The sequence below is a fragment of the Musca vetustissima genome, unplaced genomic scaffold (genome assembly GCF_032173495.1).
Source record: "Musca vetustissima isolate MV318-11 ecotype Yass unplaced genomic scaffold, APGP_CSIRO_Mvet_v1 utg7919, whole genome shotgun sequence".
NCBI lineage: Eukaryota > Metazoa > Arthropoda > Insecta > Diptera > Muscidae > Musca > Musca vetustissima.
This window is the reverse complement of record NW_026882075.1, coordinates 245,275-262,014: the sequence shown is the minus strand read 5'-3', so window position 1 is coordinate 262,014 and position 16,740 is coordinate 245,275. Positions and strand designations below refer to the sequence as shown.

At 34.4% G+C, this 16,740-nt stretch overlaps 2 protein-coding genes across 2 annotated transcripts; both read right to left on the bottom strand.

Moving 5' to 3' along the window:
- Nucleotides 1-1,179: 1,179 nt before the first annotated feature.
- Nucleotides 1,180-7,421, bottom strand: LOC133328254 (probable 4-coumarate--CoA ligase 1). Its single transcript, XM_061536804.1, has 4 exons — nt 7,281-7,421; nt 6,517-6,923; nt 6,332-6,454; nt 1,180-2,137 (listed from the first exon to the last, which is right to left on the bottom strand). Exons 1-4 carry the CDS (start codon nt 7,419-7,421, stop codon nt 1,180-1,182), a joined length of 1,629 nt encoding a protein of 542 aa, XP_061392788.1.
- Nucleotides 7,422-13,279: 5,858 nt separating this feature from the next.
- Nucleotides 13,280-16,385, bottom strand: LOC133328253 (probable 4-coumarate--CoA ligase 1). The gene is made up of 4 exons (XM_061536803.1): nt 16,227-16,385; nt 14,501-14,907; nt 14,318-14,440; nt 13,280-14,237 (listed from the first exon to the last, which is right to left on the bottom strand). The coding sequence occupies exons 1-4, from the start codon at nt 16,383-16,385 to the stop codon at nt 13,280-13,282; spliced, it is 1,647 nt and encodes a 548-aa protein (XP_061392787.1).
- Between the last annotated feature and the right edge of the window lie 355 nt (nt 16,386-16,740).

The window sequence follows — 16,740 nt, the reverse complement described above, 5'->3', positions numbered from 1 at the left end:
CCTATTGTTTTTGGTAAAAATCGGTTAATATTTAGGGGGTGAAATGGACCAAATCTTAATTATACCCTTCACCACACTGTGGTACAGGGTATTATGTCTTTGTGCATATGTTTGTAAAAGGCAAAAATAATCGAGATAGACCCATAGTTCCTTTTGAGAATATGCATAGAATCACTTTCTGAGTCGATTTATGCATGTCCGTCCATGTATTTTTGTTAGCAAAGTACAGGTCGCATTTATGATCCGATTTGGATGAAATTTGGCACAGGTCACTTGGTTGGCCCAAGGACGAACCCTATTGAAATTGGGAAAAATCGGTTCAGATTTAGATATAGCTCCCATATATATTTTCGTCCGATTTAAGGTAAATGGTGCACAAAAGATCCTATATATCTTTCGATTTGCTCGAAATTTGGCACAGCGTAATGAAATAGGTCCAGAATGATGTGTGATATGTTTCATGAAAATCGGTCCATATTTAGATATAGCTCCCATATATATTTTCGTCCGATTTAATGTAAATGGTGTACCAAAGACCCTATATATCTTTCGATTTGCACGAAATTTGGCATAGCGTAATGAATTAGGCCTAGAATGATGTGTGTTAAGTTTCCTGAAAATCGGTCTAGATTTAGATATAGCTCCCATATATAGTTAGTAAATGGTGTACCAAAGTCCCTATATATCTTTCGATTTGGACGAAATTTGGCACAGCGTCCTGAATTAGGTCTAGAATGATGTGTGCAAAGTTTTCTGAAAATCGGTCCAGATTTAGATATAGCTCCCATATATATTTTCGTTCGATTTTATGTAAATGGTGTACCAAAGACCCTATATATCTTTCGATTTGCTCGAAATTTGGCACAGCGTAATGAAATAGGTGAAGGTAACATGGACATGTAATTAGAAGATCTGTACTGAGTATTGGTAATATTCGGAAAATATGTCAGGGTAAGGAAGAGGTGCTGTTGACCTCTAATCGGGCAAGAGGGTGCAACTATCGCGAAATATTACCCAGGCCCGGAATAAAAATCCGCGGGGTAGAGTTGTGGGCCCCGTCCGCCTATACTGCTCCGCTCACTGCTTTATTAAATATTATTCTTAAAAATCTATTAAAATATATAATTTTTACAAAGATATTCATTTATTAGCCATTTTACAAATGTTTAAAAAAAAAATTTAATTATTTCTATTCTTTTCCTTCCACAACTTTTCACACATATCAGCCACCTTACGACGTATGATTTTACCCGATGCTGTTTGGGGGAAACTCTCCACAAAATAAACACCACCACGTAAATATTCAAAATCTTGCATATGGTCCACAACATGTTGATAGATTTCCGATTCCGTGATCTCACTATCGGACCTCTTTATAACACAGGCAGCTGGCAAGAAACCATGAACACTGTGAGGAATACCCACGACACAAACATCAGCCACTTGGGGTAATTTACTGATGACAAATTCAATATCCGTCGGCGAAAAGTGAAAATTATTATATTTACGAATATCACATTTACGATCGACCACAAATAATTCACCCTGATCATTGAAATAGCCCACATCTCCTGTATGAATCCAACCATCAGCATCATATTTCTCTTGGGTCGCCGAGGGGTTGCCATAATAACCCGACCAGGGTATTTGTGTACGTACACACAACTCTCCCGTTTCATCGGGACCCAGCGCCTTACCATCATCATCGATTATTTTCACTTCAACATTGGGTAGTAAATAACCCACAGAATTATTGGGCGAACTTTTTCCCATTGAGACGCCACTGCTTTCACTGCAACCATAGGCAACCAAACATTCAACATTTTTGGCATATTTTCGATATTTTTCTGTTAGAGAATATGAAACGGCACTGCCTCCAATGATAGAGGCAACAAGACTTGACAAATCGGTGGTCGTAATTTTATCTGATGAAACAACCATGGCAATCTGGGATGGTGGCCCAATGGTTATGTTGACTTTGTAACGCTGCACAATGTCTAAAAAATCATCTACATTAAAGGGATCGGAGGAGATTATACGCTTAGCACCGCCAATTGTACCATGCACCAATGCCACAATACCAGACATCCAGTAAAGAGTGCTGAAACAAAGGAGATTCGTGTCCTTGAAGGCGTCCCTGAAAAGAGAAAGAATAGAATAGAATTGAAGATGCATTTTGAGGATAGCTTAATACGGGGTTGCAATAGATAAGAGGCCTTCTGGAAGTGATTTATGGATTGAGGTCACGTATAGTCTCTTTTATGGATAGAATATTGATTGGATCTCTGTGTCAGTCCTTCAATAGAGAGGCGATCTTTTAAGTGTCTTCTATAGATAGAATACTTTCAAGAGGCTTTCTGTAGATGGTAATCCTTTAAATTTGCTGTAGATAGAAGTACCTCAGAAGGTTTTTAGGGTGTTAGAAGGTTTTCTGACTGAAGACCTTTGTAAAGACTCCTGTATAGGGAAGTCCTTTAGAAGAATTTTCTATAGATTGAAAACCTTTAAAATGTTGCTTAAAGATGAAAGTAATTTAGGAGACGTTCCACAGATTTAGGACCTTTAAGAGATTTTCTATAGAAAGAGGACGTTGAAGAGGTTTTGTGTACAAGAACGTATTTTATGAAACCTTTATAAGGACTTCTACCGATAATAGTTCTTGATAACGTTTTTCCTATTCAAGAACTTTAAGAGGTTTTTTTCTACAAATTGAAGTTCTTCAGGAGCCTTTATGATGTTTTTACTATATGGAAATCTCTTGGCATCTCTTCTATATACTATATAAGTTCTTCGGAATGTTTTCTTATAGATTGGATTCATTTAGTAGGTTTCCTACAGATGGAAGTTCTTGAAAGGGTATTATACAGATTGAAGACCCTTAAAAGATTTTCTATATGTGGAAGTTCTTCTGAAGGATATCAAACTTTCTAAAGTCTTCTATAAATAGAAGCCTTTCAGAAAGATTTTTAAAGATTGAAATCCTTTAGGAGGTCTTCCATAGGGCATCTATAAATATTGGACCTCACTGAGAATTTCTGCAGCTAATAGACTCTTAAGAGGTTTTCTGTGCGGAAGTACTTCAAAGGGCCTTCGATTGACTGAAGGCAGTTAATTTGAATGTGGTGTGGATTTTTAAAATTAATATTTTCTGAATTCTGATTTATTAAGGAACGGATTTTTTAAGGAAAGTTGGTTATGTAGTCCTTGCCGAAAAGTTATCTTAAAAAATTCACGTATTGTGGAGTAATTGTCAATGCAAAAAATTCCTTAAAAACCTATTTCCTTGGCAAAAAAAATCCTTTAGACATTTACTCCTATTTTCTAATAGTCCTCGTCAAAAACCACTTTAAAAATCCACACCTATTTTCCCAGTCCTTGACAAAAAATCCTTTAAAAAAAATGTATGTAAAAGTCCATAACAAGAAATCCACGCCTATTTTCTAACAGTCCTTGACAAAAATCCTTTAAAAAATTCACAGTCCTTGACAAAAAAACTCCACGCCTATTTTGTAATATTCCCTGACAATAAAAATCATTTAAAAAATTCACAGTCCTTGACAAAAAAACTCCACGCCTGTTCTCTAATATTCCCTGACAATAAAAATCCTTTAAAAAATTCACAATCCTTGACAAAAAAATCCACGCCTATTTTATAATAGTCATTGAAAAAAATCATTTAAAAAATTCACAATCCTTGACAAAAAAAATCCACGCCTATTTTATAATAGTCATTGAAAAAAATCCTTTTAAAAAAATCCACGCCTATTTTATAATAGTCATTGAAAAAAATCCTTTTAAAAAAATCCACGCCTATTTTATAATAGTCATTGAAAAAAATCCTTTTAAAAAAATCCACGCCTATTTTATAATAGTCATTGAAAAAAATCCTTTTAAAAAATCCACGCCTATTTTCTAATAGTCCCTGACAATAAAAATCCTTTAAAAAATCCACGCCTATTTTCCTAATGGGACAATATTCCTTTAAAAAATCCACGCCTATTTTCTAATAGTCCCTGACAATAAAAATCCTTGAAAAATCCACGCCTATTTTTTTAATAGTCCCTGACAATAAAAAAATTCCACGCCTATTGTTTAATAGTCTTTGAAAAAATATCCTTTTAAAAAATCCACGCCTATTTTCTAATAGTCCCTGACAATAAAAATCCTTTAAAAAATCCACGCCTATTTTTTAATAGTCATTGGCAAAAAAATCCTTTTAAAAAAATCCACGCCTATTTTTTAATAGTCATTGAAAAAAATCCTTTTAAAAAAATCCACGCCTATTTTTTAATAGTCATTGAAAAAAATCCTTTTAAAAAAATCCACGCCTATTTTTTAATAGTCATTGAAAAAAATCCTTTTAAAAAAATCCACGCCTATTTTTTAATAGTGACAAAAAATGCAAATTCACGCCTAAAAAATTCTTTTAAAAAATCCACGCCTACTTTTTAAAAGGCATTGAAAAAATCCTTTCAAATAGTCCCTGACAATAAAAATCCTTTAAAACATCCACGCCTATTTTCAAATAGTCCCTGACAATAAAAATCCTTTAAAAATCCACGCCAATTTTCTAATAGTCATTGAAAAAATCCTTTAAAAAATCCACGCCAATTTTCTAATAGTCATTGAAAAAATTCTTTTAAAAATTCCACGCCTATTGTTTAATAGTCATTGAAAAAAAATCCTTTTAAAAATTCCACGCCTATTGTTTAATAGTCATTGAAAAAAAAAATCCTTTTAAAAAATCCACGCCTATTTTCTAATAGGCCCTGACAATAAAAAAAATCCACGCCTATTTTTTAATAGTCATTGAAAAAAAAAATCCTTTTAAAAAATCCACGCCTATTTTCTAATAGGCCCTGACAATAAAAAAAATCCACGCCTATTTTTTAATAGTCATTGAAAAAATCCTTTTAAAAAATCCACGCCTATTTTCTAATAGGCCCTGACAATAAAAAAAAATCCACGCCTATTTTTTAATAGTCATTGAAAAAATCCGTTTAAAAATTCCACGCCTATTGTTTAATAGTCATTGAAAAAATATGCTTTTAAAAAATCCACGCCTATTTTTTAATAGTCCCTGACAATAAAAATCCTTTAAAAAATCCACGCCTAGTTTTTAATAGTCATTGGCAAAAAAATCCCTTAAAAAAATCCACCCCTTTTTTTAATAGTCATTGGCAAAAAAATCCTTTTAAAAAAATCCACGCCTATTTTTTAATAGTCATTAAAAAAATCCGCGCCTATTTTTTAATAGTGACAAAAAATGCAAATTCACGCCTAAAAAATTCTTTTAAAAAATCTACGCCTACTTTTTAAAAGGCATTGAAAAAATCCTTTTAAAAATCCACGCCTATTTTTTAAAAGTGACAAAAAATGCAATTTCACGCCTAAAAAATCCTTTAAAAATCCACGCCTATTGCTGTAATAGTCCTTGATAACAAATCCTTTAAGAATTTACGCCTACTTTTTAATAGTCTTTGACAAAAAAATCGTTTAAAACCCCAGGTCTATTGCTGTAATAGTCCTTGTCTAAAAAAATTATTTTTTTTATACTCTTTACCACACTGTGGTACACGGTATTATGTCTTTGTGCATATGTTTGTAACAGGCAAAAGGAAACGAGATAGACACATTGTTCCTTTTGAGAATATGCATAGAATATGGCATAGCGTATTGAATTAAGCCTAGAGTAATGTCTGCCAAGTTTCGAGAAAATCGGTCCAGATTTAGATATAGCTCCCATATATAGTTTCGTCCGATTTCATGTAAATGGTGCCCAAAGTCCCTATATATCTTTCGATTTGCACGAAATTTGGCATAACATACTGAATTGGGCCTAGAATGATGTCTGCCAGGTTTCGTGAAAGTCGATCAAGATTTAGATATAGCTCCCATATATAGTTTCGTCCGATTTCATGTAAATGGTTCACCAAAGTCCCCATATACCTTCGATTTGCACGAAATTTGGCATAACGTACTGAATTGAGCCTAGAATGATGTCTGCCAAGTTTCGTACAAAATTGAGCACAGAATTACGTAGTTGCGTTTTCTAGAAGTACAGACATAGCCCAACGGATGACCTAATTATATTTGTTTGAAGTCGATTTACATACTTTTGTCCCATTGTAACAAACGAATGACATGTTTATGGATAGATCTAGGTAGATGCACATATCATATAGTCGGCCCCGTCCGACTTTACTACTTTCCTTACTGGTTTATATTTTTATATGCCATATAAAGTGGATTTTTTTTTAAATATTTTTTAAGAACCCTTTAGAGCTTAAATTTTGTTGTAAATTTTTTTTATAAGAAAATATGTACTTACAAAGAAAAAGAATTCCAAACAATTGTTGCATGTGAAACACAAACACCTTTTGGCAATCCCGTCGTACCCGAGGTGCAAACAATAAATGCAGTCCGATCAAGGCCATCTTTCAAAGCCGGTACTCTAGAAAAAAAAATAAAATAGACTACCCAAGCATAAACAAATTTTAATATAACCACACTCACTTATAATCATATGGATCAATATTATCTCCCACAAAAAATTCCATAATGCTGGGAGCTCCATCAAAATGTTTACTGATTGTATAGATTTCGGTTGCCTTCAAACCACATTCATCTAACGCCTCACGAACCTTCTCATACAATTGGCCATCGCAGAACATCATACGTGGTTTGGTCAGTGAATAGACATGTTTGATGCCATCCTTATCAAAACTGGGATCCAAAGTGCTGATACACAGTCCCGATGCCAAGGCACCAAACACCAATGGAGCTATGTAATCAGTATTGCCAGCACACAAACCAATTATATCACCTTGATGCAGCTGGAGTTTCTCGAAGCGCTTGGCCACCTGGATGGTATGTTTAGCAATTTCCAGATTTGTCATCTCATTGCCACTTTGATAACAGACCTTTAGGGCAATTTAATTTTTCTTTAATATCATTATGTAAATATTAATATATAATTAAAATTAGTAATATATTCTCTCTTATATTCTCCATTCCCTCTTATTCTCTTTTAGATTTTTAAAAAATGTTTGCCCTGTTACCAGCTCATTTAAATTCGTCATATATATATATATATATATATACATATAAAATAACTATTATTTTTTCCTTGACCTTGACTACAAATCTTGTTAGTTAGCTACGACCCATAACAGGTTCGGTAGCTTTTATCGCTTTGCCAAATGCTTAAATTTTAACGAATTAATTGTATATCCAAAAAAAATAAACAATTTCATTATAATTGCTGTTTAAAAAAATACCTGAGCAATTTGTTTCGGTTTCTCCAGCATTTTCCTAAGGGCCACAGCTGCAATTGAATCCTCTGGTCCATAGGTCATTCCAATGTTTTCCCCACTCCATATCTTGATGTTTGGATTGTAGTTAGTTTTTTGTTTTGCCATCTTTGCCGACGAACGATGCGAATGTTCTGCTTGTCAAAACCACTATTAAAATTAAAAGTTTTCTGACAGTTGTTTTTATTCTCGTGATGCGATGCAGCTGTATACATAATTATACTCTAAACCATATGGAGGCAGGGTATGTTGAATTTATCATATCTTTTGCAACATTTCGAAATATAAATAATAAAATTCTATATCGAATTTGCCATGTCACTCTGTGTGTCTGTTGACCTTTGCGATAAGGATCGCAACATTTGAGATAGAGCTACTTCTAAGATATGTGATATTGATAATGGAGATTTATCGCTTTATAGACTCCCCGTTTTTATACCCTCCACCACACTGTGGTACAGGGTATTATGTCTTTGTGCATATGTTTGTAACAGGCAAAAGGAAACGAGATAGACACATGGTTCCTTTTGAGAATATGCATAGAATCACTTTCTAAGTCGATTTATGCATGTCCGTCCGTCCGTCTGTCTGTCTGTCCATGTATTTTTGTGAGCAAAGTACAGGTCGCATTTATGATCCGAATTGGATGAAATTTGGCACAGCTCATTTGTTTGGCCCAAGGACGAACCCTATTGAAATTGGGAAAAATCGGTTCAGATTTAGATATAGCTCCCATATATATATTTAACCGATTTAATGTAAACGGTCCCTATATATCTTTTGATTTGCACGAAATTTGGTACAGCATAATGAATTAGGTCTAGAATGATGTCTGCCAAGTTTCGTGAAAATCGGTCAAGTTTCGTCCGATTTCATGTAAATAGTGCCCCAAAGTCCCTATATATCTTTCGATTTGCACGAAATTTGGCATAACGTACTGAATTAAGCCTCTAGTGGTGTCTGCCAAGTTTCGAGAATATCGGTCCAGATTTAGATATAGCTCCCATATATAGTTTCGTCCGATTTCATGTAAATGGTGCACCAAAGTCGCTATATATCTTTCGATTTGCACGAAATTTGGTACAGCCTAATCATTTAGGTCTAGAATGATGTCTGCCAAGTTTCGTGAAAATCGGTCCAGATTTAGATATAGCTCCCATATATAGTTTCGTCCGATTTCATGTAAATGGTGCACCGAAGTCGCTATATACCTTTGATTTGCACGAAATTGGGCATAACGTACTGAATTGAGTCTAGAATGATGTCTACGAAGTTTCGAGAAAATCGGTCCAGATTTAGATATAGCTCCCATATATAGTTTCGTCCGATTTCATGTAAATGGTGTCCCAAAGTCCCTGTATATCTTTTGATTTGCACGAAATTTGGCATAACGTACTGAGTTGAGCCTAGAGTGATGTCTGCCAAGTTTTGAGAAAATCGGTCCAGATTTAGATATAGCTCCCATATATAGTTTCGTCCGATTTTATGTAAATGGTGCGCCAAAGTCCCTATATATCCTTCGATTTGCACGAAATTTGGCATATTGTAATGAATTACGTCTAGAATGATGTGTGTTAAGTTTACTGAAAATCGGCCCAGATGTAGATATAGCTCCCATATATAATTTTGTCCGATTTAATGTAAATGTTGCACCAAAGTCCCTATATATATTTCGATTTGCACGAAATTTGGCATTGCGTAATGAATAAGGTCTAGAATTATGTGTGTTAAGTTTCGTGAAAATCGGTTCAGATTTAGATATAGCTCCTATATATTTTTTCTTCCGAGTATGTGTAAATTGTACACTAAAGACCCAAAGTTTGTCTGATTTCCACACAATTGGTACAAGGAACTGTAGTTACTATAATACATTTCCTTTACATTGCTTTATATAATTTTGTCCCATTGTAAGAAGCAACCCTATATCTGACCAAATGAAAACTTTAGTGTAGGTTACAGAATGACATGTTTATGGATCCATTTTCATGTTAATGGTCCTTCAAAAATTCGACGTCTGTTATGATTCATCTGTTGAATATACCCAAAGTGGTGAAGGGTATCATATAGTCGGCCCCGTCCGACTTTACTGCTTTCCTTACTGGTTTTATTTTCGGTATTTATCGAAAAAATTTAATTTTTTAATTCTCTTGTAGTGGTGGGTATAAACGTTTCGTCTCGACTCAATATGCATCTAATTAACTTGTTTTTAATGCCAAAGATAACACACGACAACAGAAATGTTCAACTAAACATTGTTAAACTTCTTCCATAGATGTGTATATAAATATGTGAATTCTAAACTATTTGGTTTGAAATTATTGTAGACTGGTGTGGCAGATATTGTTGTTCTCAGTTTTTGTTGTTCTATATCTATACGATAAGAACAGAAAATAATTTGAAAATTTAAAACTGAATATTCTAGCTTCTCTTTAAAAGAAAATCAAATTATTGTGTTGATAACTTTAGATTTTTATTTGATTAAATTTTTCTGAAGTTTGACCTTTTTAAAATTTGGCCATTACAACAATTTAAAAAATTTAAAAAATCCACAATTTAGAAAAAATCCACACCTTGCAAAAAATTCTTTAAAAATCCATATCTATAGCCGATATAGTTCTTGATAAGAAATATTTAAAAATCCTTTTACTTTAATAGTCCTTGAAAAAAATGCCTTTACAAATCCACGCCTTTTACTTTAATAGTCCTTGACAAAAATGCCTTTAAAAATCCACGCCTTTTGCTGACATAGTCCTTGACAAAAATGCCTTTAAAAATCCACGCCTTTTGCTGACATAGTCCTTGACAAAAATGCCTTTAAAAATCCACGCCTTTTACTTTGATAGTCCCTGACAAAAATGCCTTTAAAAATCCACGCCTTTTACTTTGATAGTCCCTGACAAAAATGCCTTTAAAAATCCACGCTTTTTACTTTAATAGTCCTTGACAAAAATTCCTTTAAAAATCCACGCTTTTTACTTTAATAGTTCTTGACAATAATTCCTTTAAAAATCCACGCCTTTTACTTTAATAGTCCTTGACAAAAATGCCTTTAAAAATCCACGCCTTTTACTTTAATATTCCTTGACAAAAATGCCTTTAAAAATCCACGCCTATTACTTTTATAGTCCTTGGCAAAAATACCTTTAAAAATCCACGCCTATTACTTTAATAGTCCTTGACAAAAATACCTTTGAAAATCCCCGCCTATTACTTTCATAGTCCTTGACAAAAATACCTTTAAAAATCCACGCCTATTGCTTTTATAGTCCTTGACAAAAATTCCTTTAAAAATCCACGCCTATTGCTGACATAGTCCTTGACAAAAATTCCTTTAAAAATCCACGCCTATTGCTGACATAGTCCTTGACAAAAATTCCTTTAAAAATCCACGCCTATTGCGGACATAGTCCTTGACAAAAATTCCTTTAAAAATCCACGCCTATTGCTGACATAGTCCTTGACAAAAATTCCTTTAAAAATCCACGCCTATTGCTGACATAGTCCTTGACAAAAATTCCTTTAAAAATCCACGCCTATTGCTGACATAGTCCTTGACAAAAATTCCTTTAAAAATCCACGCCTATTACTTTAATAATCCTTGACAAAATTACCTTTAAAAATCCACGCCTATTACTGACATAGTCCTTGACAAAATTACCTTTAAAAATCCACGCCTATTACTGACATAGTCCTTGACAAAAATTCCTTTAAAAATCCACGCCTATTGCTGACATAGTCCTTGACAAAATTACCTATAAAAATCCACGCCTATTACTGACATAGTCCTTGACAAAAATTCCTTTAAAAATCCACGCCTATTGCTGACATAGTCCTTGACAAAAATTCCTTTAAAAATCCACGCCAATTGCTGACATAGTCCTTGACAAAAATTTCTTTAAAAATCCACGCCTATTACTGACACAGTCCTTGACAAAAATTCCTTTAAAAATCCACGCCTATTGCTGACATAGTCCTTGACAAAAATTCCTTTAAAAATCCACGCCAATTGCTGACATAGTCCTTGACAAAAATTTCTTTAAAAATCCACGCCTATTACTGACACAGTCCTTGACAAAAATTCCTTTAAAAATCCACGCCTATTGCTGACACAGTCCTTGACAAAAATTCCTTTAAAGATCCACGCCTATTGCTGACGTAGTCCTTGACAAAAAAATCCTTAAGAAATCCACGCATATTGCTGACATAGTCCTTGACAAAAATTCCTTTAAAAATCCACGCCTATTACTGACACAGTCCTTGACAAAAATTCCTTTAAAAATCCACGCCTATTGCTGACACAGTCTTTGACAAAAATTCCTTTAAAGATCCACGCCTATTGCTGACATAGTCCTTGACAAAAAAATCCTTAAGAAATCCACGCCTATTTCTGACATACTCTTTGACAAAAAATCAAGGACTATGGTCCTTAATAAAAATTCCTTTAAAAATCCACGCCTATTGCTGACATAGTCCTTGACAAAATTCCTTTACAAATCCACGCCTATTGCTGACATAGTCCTTGACAAAATTCCTTTAAAAATCCACGCCTATTGCTGACATAGTCCTTGACAAAAATTCCTTTAAAAATCCACGCCTATTGCTGACATAGTCCTTGACAAAAATTCCTTTAAAAATCCACGCCTATTGCTGACATAGTCCTTGACAAAAATTCCTTTAAAAATCCACGCCTATTGCTGACATAGTCCTTGACAAAAATTCCTTTAAAAATCCACGCCTATTGCTGACATAGTCCTTGACAAAAATTCCTTTAAAAATCCACGCCTATTGCTGACATAGTCCTTGACAAAAATTCCTTTAAAAATCCACGCCTATTGCTGACATAGTCCTTGACAAAAATTCCTTTAAAAATCCACGCCTATTGCTGACATAGTCCTTGACAAAAATTCCTTTAAAAATCCACGCCTATTGCTGACATAGTCCTTGACAAAAATTCCTTTAAAAATCCACGCCTATTGCTTGACATAGTCCTTGACAAAAAAATCCTTAAAAATCCACGCCTATTTCTGACATACTCTTTGACAAAAAATCAAGGACTATGGACCTAAATAAAAATTCCTTTAAAAATCCACGCCTATTGCTGACATAGTCCTTGACAAAATTCCTTTAAAAATCCACGCCTATTGCTGACATAGTCCTTGACAAAATTCCTTTAAAAATCCACGCCTATTGCTGACATAGTCCTTGACAAAAATTCCTTTAAAAATCCACGCCTATTTTTGTAATAGTCCTTGACAAAAAATTCCTTTAAAAATCCACGCCTATTGTTGACATAGTCCTTGACAAAAATTCCTTTAAAAATCCACGCCTATTGCTGATATACTCCTTGACAAAAATTCCTTTAAAAATCCACGCCTTTTACTTTAATAGTCCTTGACAAAAATTCCTTTAAAAATCCACGCCTATTGCTGACATAGTCCTTGACAAAAATTCCTTTAAAAATCCACGCCTATTTTTGTAATAGTCCTTCACAAAAATTCCTTTAAAAATCCACGCCTATTGCTGACATAGTCCTTGACAAAAATTCCTTTAAAAATCCACGCCTATTGCTGACATAGTCCTTGACAAAAATTCCTTTAAAAATCCACGCCTATTGCTGACATAGTCCTTGACAAAAATTCCTTTAAAAATCCACGCCTATTGCTGACATAGTCCTTGACAAAAATTCCTTTAAAAATCCACGCCTATTGCTGACATAGTCCTTGACAAAAATTCCTTTAAAAATCCACGCCTATTGCTGACATAGTCCTTGACAAAAATTCCTTTAAAAATCCACGCCTATTGCTGACATAGTCCTTGACAAAATATTCCTTTAAAAATTACAAAATACCTTACTGCAATAGTCCTTGGAATAATTAGATTAATAATTCAATTTTTTTATTAAAATATTTAATTTAAAAAAGTTTATACATTTATTTTATAATTACAATAAAAATCTACAATTTTATTTAATCACTTCCATTCTTTTCCTTCCACAACTTTTCACACATTTCCGCCACCTTACGACGAATGACTTTACCCGATGGTGTTTCAGGGAAGCTCTCCACAAAATAAACACCACCACGTAAATGTTCAAAATCTTGCATGCGATCCACAACATATTGATAGATCTCCGATTCAGAGATTTCACTATCCGGACGCTTTATAACACAGGCAGCTGGCAAGAAACCATGTACACTATGAGGAATACCCACGACACAAACATCAGCCACCTGAGGCAATTCACTGATGACGAGTTCAATGTCCGTGGGGGAGAAATGGAAATTATTATATTTACGAATATCACATTTACGATCGACCAAAAAGAGGACACCCTCATCATTGAAATAACCAACATCTCCGGTGTAGATCCAACCATCAGCATCATATTTTTCTTTGGTCGCCGTGGGGTTACCATAATAACCCTTCCAGGGTAATGGTGTGCGTACGCAAAGCTCACCGGTTTCATTGGGTCCCAATGAATTGCCATCATCATCGATAATTCTAACTTCAACATTGGCAACCAACGTTCCCACCGGACTATTGGGCACACTTGGAGTTACAGCAATACCGGAAGTTTCACTGGAACCATAACCGACCACACACCAAGCATTTGGAGCATATTTCCTGAATTTCTCTGTTAGGGCATATGAAACTGCACTACCACCGATCATACAAAAACTTAAACTGGACAAATCGGCCTGGGCAATTTTGTCCGAGGACACAGCCAAGGCGATCTGCGATGGTGGAACCATGATTATGTTGACCTTGTAGCGTTGTACAATGTCAAAGAAATCGTCGACATTAAAGGCTTTTGTGGAAATAATGCGTCTGGCATTACCCAATGTGCCTTGAATCAGTGTAAATAGACCGGACACCCAATAAAGGGTACTAAAGCAGAGGAAAGTATTGCCGTTAAAGTTGTCACTGCAAGGGGAGAGAAATACAAAATTATTTAAAAAAATATAAAAAAAACACTTCTTCTTGCATTAAAACCAAATACTTACACAGCATAGGTATTGAACACAAAAGTGGCATGTGAGATACAGACACCTTTCGGTAAACCGGTTGTACCCGAGGTGCAGACAATGAAGGCACTTTGGTGGACACCCTCCTTCAATGGCGGTACTCTAAAGCAACGAAATATATATTATTTAAAATTGAACGTAAGAAAACATCCAATCACATACCTAAACTCACGAGGATCCACACTGTCATCTTCGAAAAATTCCATAATAGATGGAACTCCCTCAATATGATCACACATTGTATATATTTTAGTTGCCGTCAAACCGCACTCATCCAGAGCTTCACGAACCTTCTCATACAATTGACCATCGCAGAACATCATACGTGGTTTGGTAAGTGAATAGACATGTTTGATGCCATCCTTATCAAAACTGGGATCCAAGGTGCTAATACACAGACCCGATGCCAAGGCACCAAACACCAATGGAGCAATGTAATCAGTGTTGCTGGCACACAGACCGATCATATCACATTGTTGCAGCTGGAGTTTTTCAAAGTATTTGGCCACCTGGACGGTACGTTTAGCAATTTCCATATTTGTCAGTTCATTGCCAGTTTGATAGCAAACCTGAAATTGGGAAATACGATTTTGAAATTGGTTTTTTTTTCTATAAAATACCGAAATATCCTTTCTATAGAAGACTGAAAGAAGTAGTAGTAATCATGGCGAAAAAAAATCCACGCCTATTTGTGTAATAGTCATTGGCAAAAATTCCTTTAAAAATTCACGCCTATTGTTGACATAGTCCTTGACAAAAAATTCCTTTAAAAATCCCCGCCTATTTTTGTAATAGTCCATGACAAAAAATTCCTTTAAAAATCCACGCCTATTGTTGACATAGTCCTTGACAAAAAATTCCTTTAAAAATCCACGCCTATTTTTGTAATAGTCCTTGACAAAAAATTCCTTTAAAAATCCACGCCTATTTTTGTAATAGTCCTTGACAAAAAATTCCTTTAAAAATCCACGCCTATTGTTGACATAGTCCTTGACAAAAATTTCCTTTAAAAATCCACGCCTATTGTTGACATAGTCCTTGACAAAAATTCCTTTAAAAATCCACGCCTATTGTTGACATAGTCCTTGACAAAAATTTCCTTTAAAAATCCACGCCTATTGTTGACATAGTCCTTGACAAAAATTCCTTTAAAAATCCACGCCTATTGTTGACATAGTCCTTGACAAAAATTTCCTTTAAAAATTCACGCCTATTGTTGACATAGTCCTTGACAAAAATTCCTTAATTCCATTTTTCAACCCAATTGACTTTAATTTGGCCTTCTAGGTCCTTGACGTATGGAAAAATCTCGTAAATTAAAACCAATTTCGAAGATAGGACCACACCTTCTGGTATATTCGCCACAAAATGTTGAAATTGTTAGTATCTGAATATTTGATAGGATCAGTTGATAGATAGCCTATTCACGTCATGCACCTGTCCCCCTTGTCAGCTTTTACCCCTTGATTTTATATTTTTGCAATGATTTGACGTTTTCTTCACGGTGGCCATTATGAAAAAAGAACGACCACCTGCGAACTTATCATCGTTTCTTGGACTTGTTTATCTGTCTCGCGATCTGTTGATAATCTATTAGTTCGACCGAACAACACACGTTTTTTTTAGTTAGTAGCTAACGAAACGCTTTTGCTCAGCTGATGTTCGATAAGTAGAGATAAGCGTTGTTGTTGTTGGGCTATCACGGAAATATACTTTCTTTAAAATCACATAAATAATAGTTTTCTTTTTTGGAATTATTAATTGTTGTTGTTGTTTTTTAGTTTTGGCACTTTTTCAAAGTTTTGTTTTCCCTTTTTTCACATGGATTTTAAAATTGTAGCCGATATTGTTATATTCGTATATAAAAATGACACGTTGTTTTGTTTACCTGCCCAATGTTGTCGGGATTCTCTAGTAGTTTTTTTAATACCAACGAAGCAATTGAATCCTCTGGATTATAATTGTATTCAGTTTTTTCGCCGCGCCATATTTTTGTTTCAGGATCATAAAAGGTTTTGAAAACAGATATATCCACTGAATCCGACATAATTTTTTTTTGGCAATGAACCGTACGCTATGCTGGCTAAAGTCGCACTATTCGCTGTTAGCTGTGATACTCATTGATATTACCAAAAAATTTACACAATGCTACAGTAATATTTTTTTTATTCTTTTCAAATAGATAAGGAAAATATAGAGTTTGTGGAAAAAATCCTATCAAAAAATGTTCAATATATATGTATACATTAGTTTGGGGATTTCTGGAGTTGGATTTATTTTTGCCCCAAACTGATATTTAAATGAGCTCTTTCTCACAAATGCTCACGGCGAGAATTCGAATGTTTTTAATTTATCGTGAATGATTGTACGAAAAATTCACGAACCATAAAATTTCGTCGTCG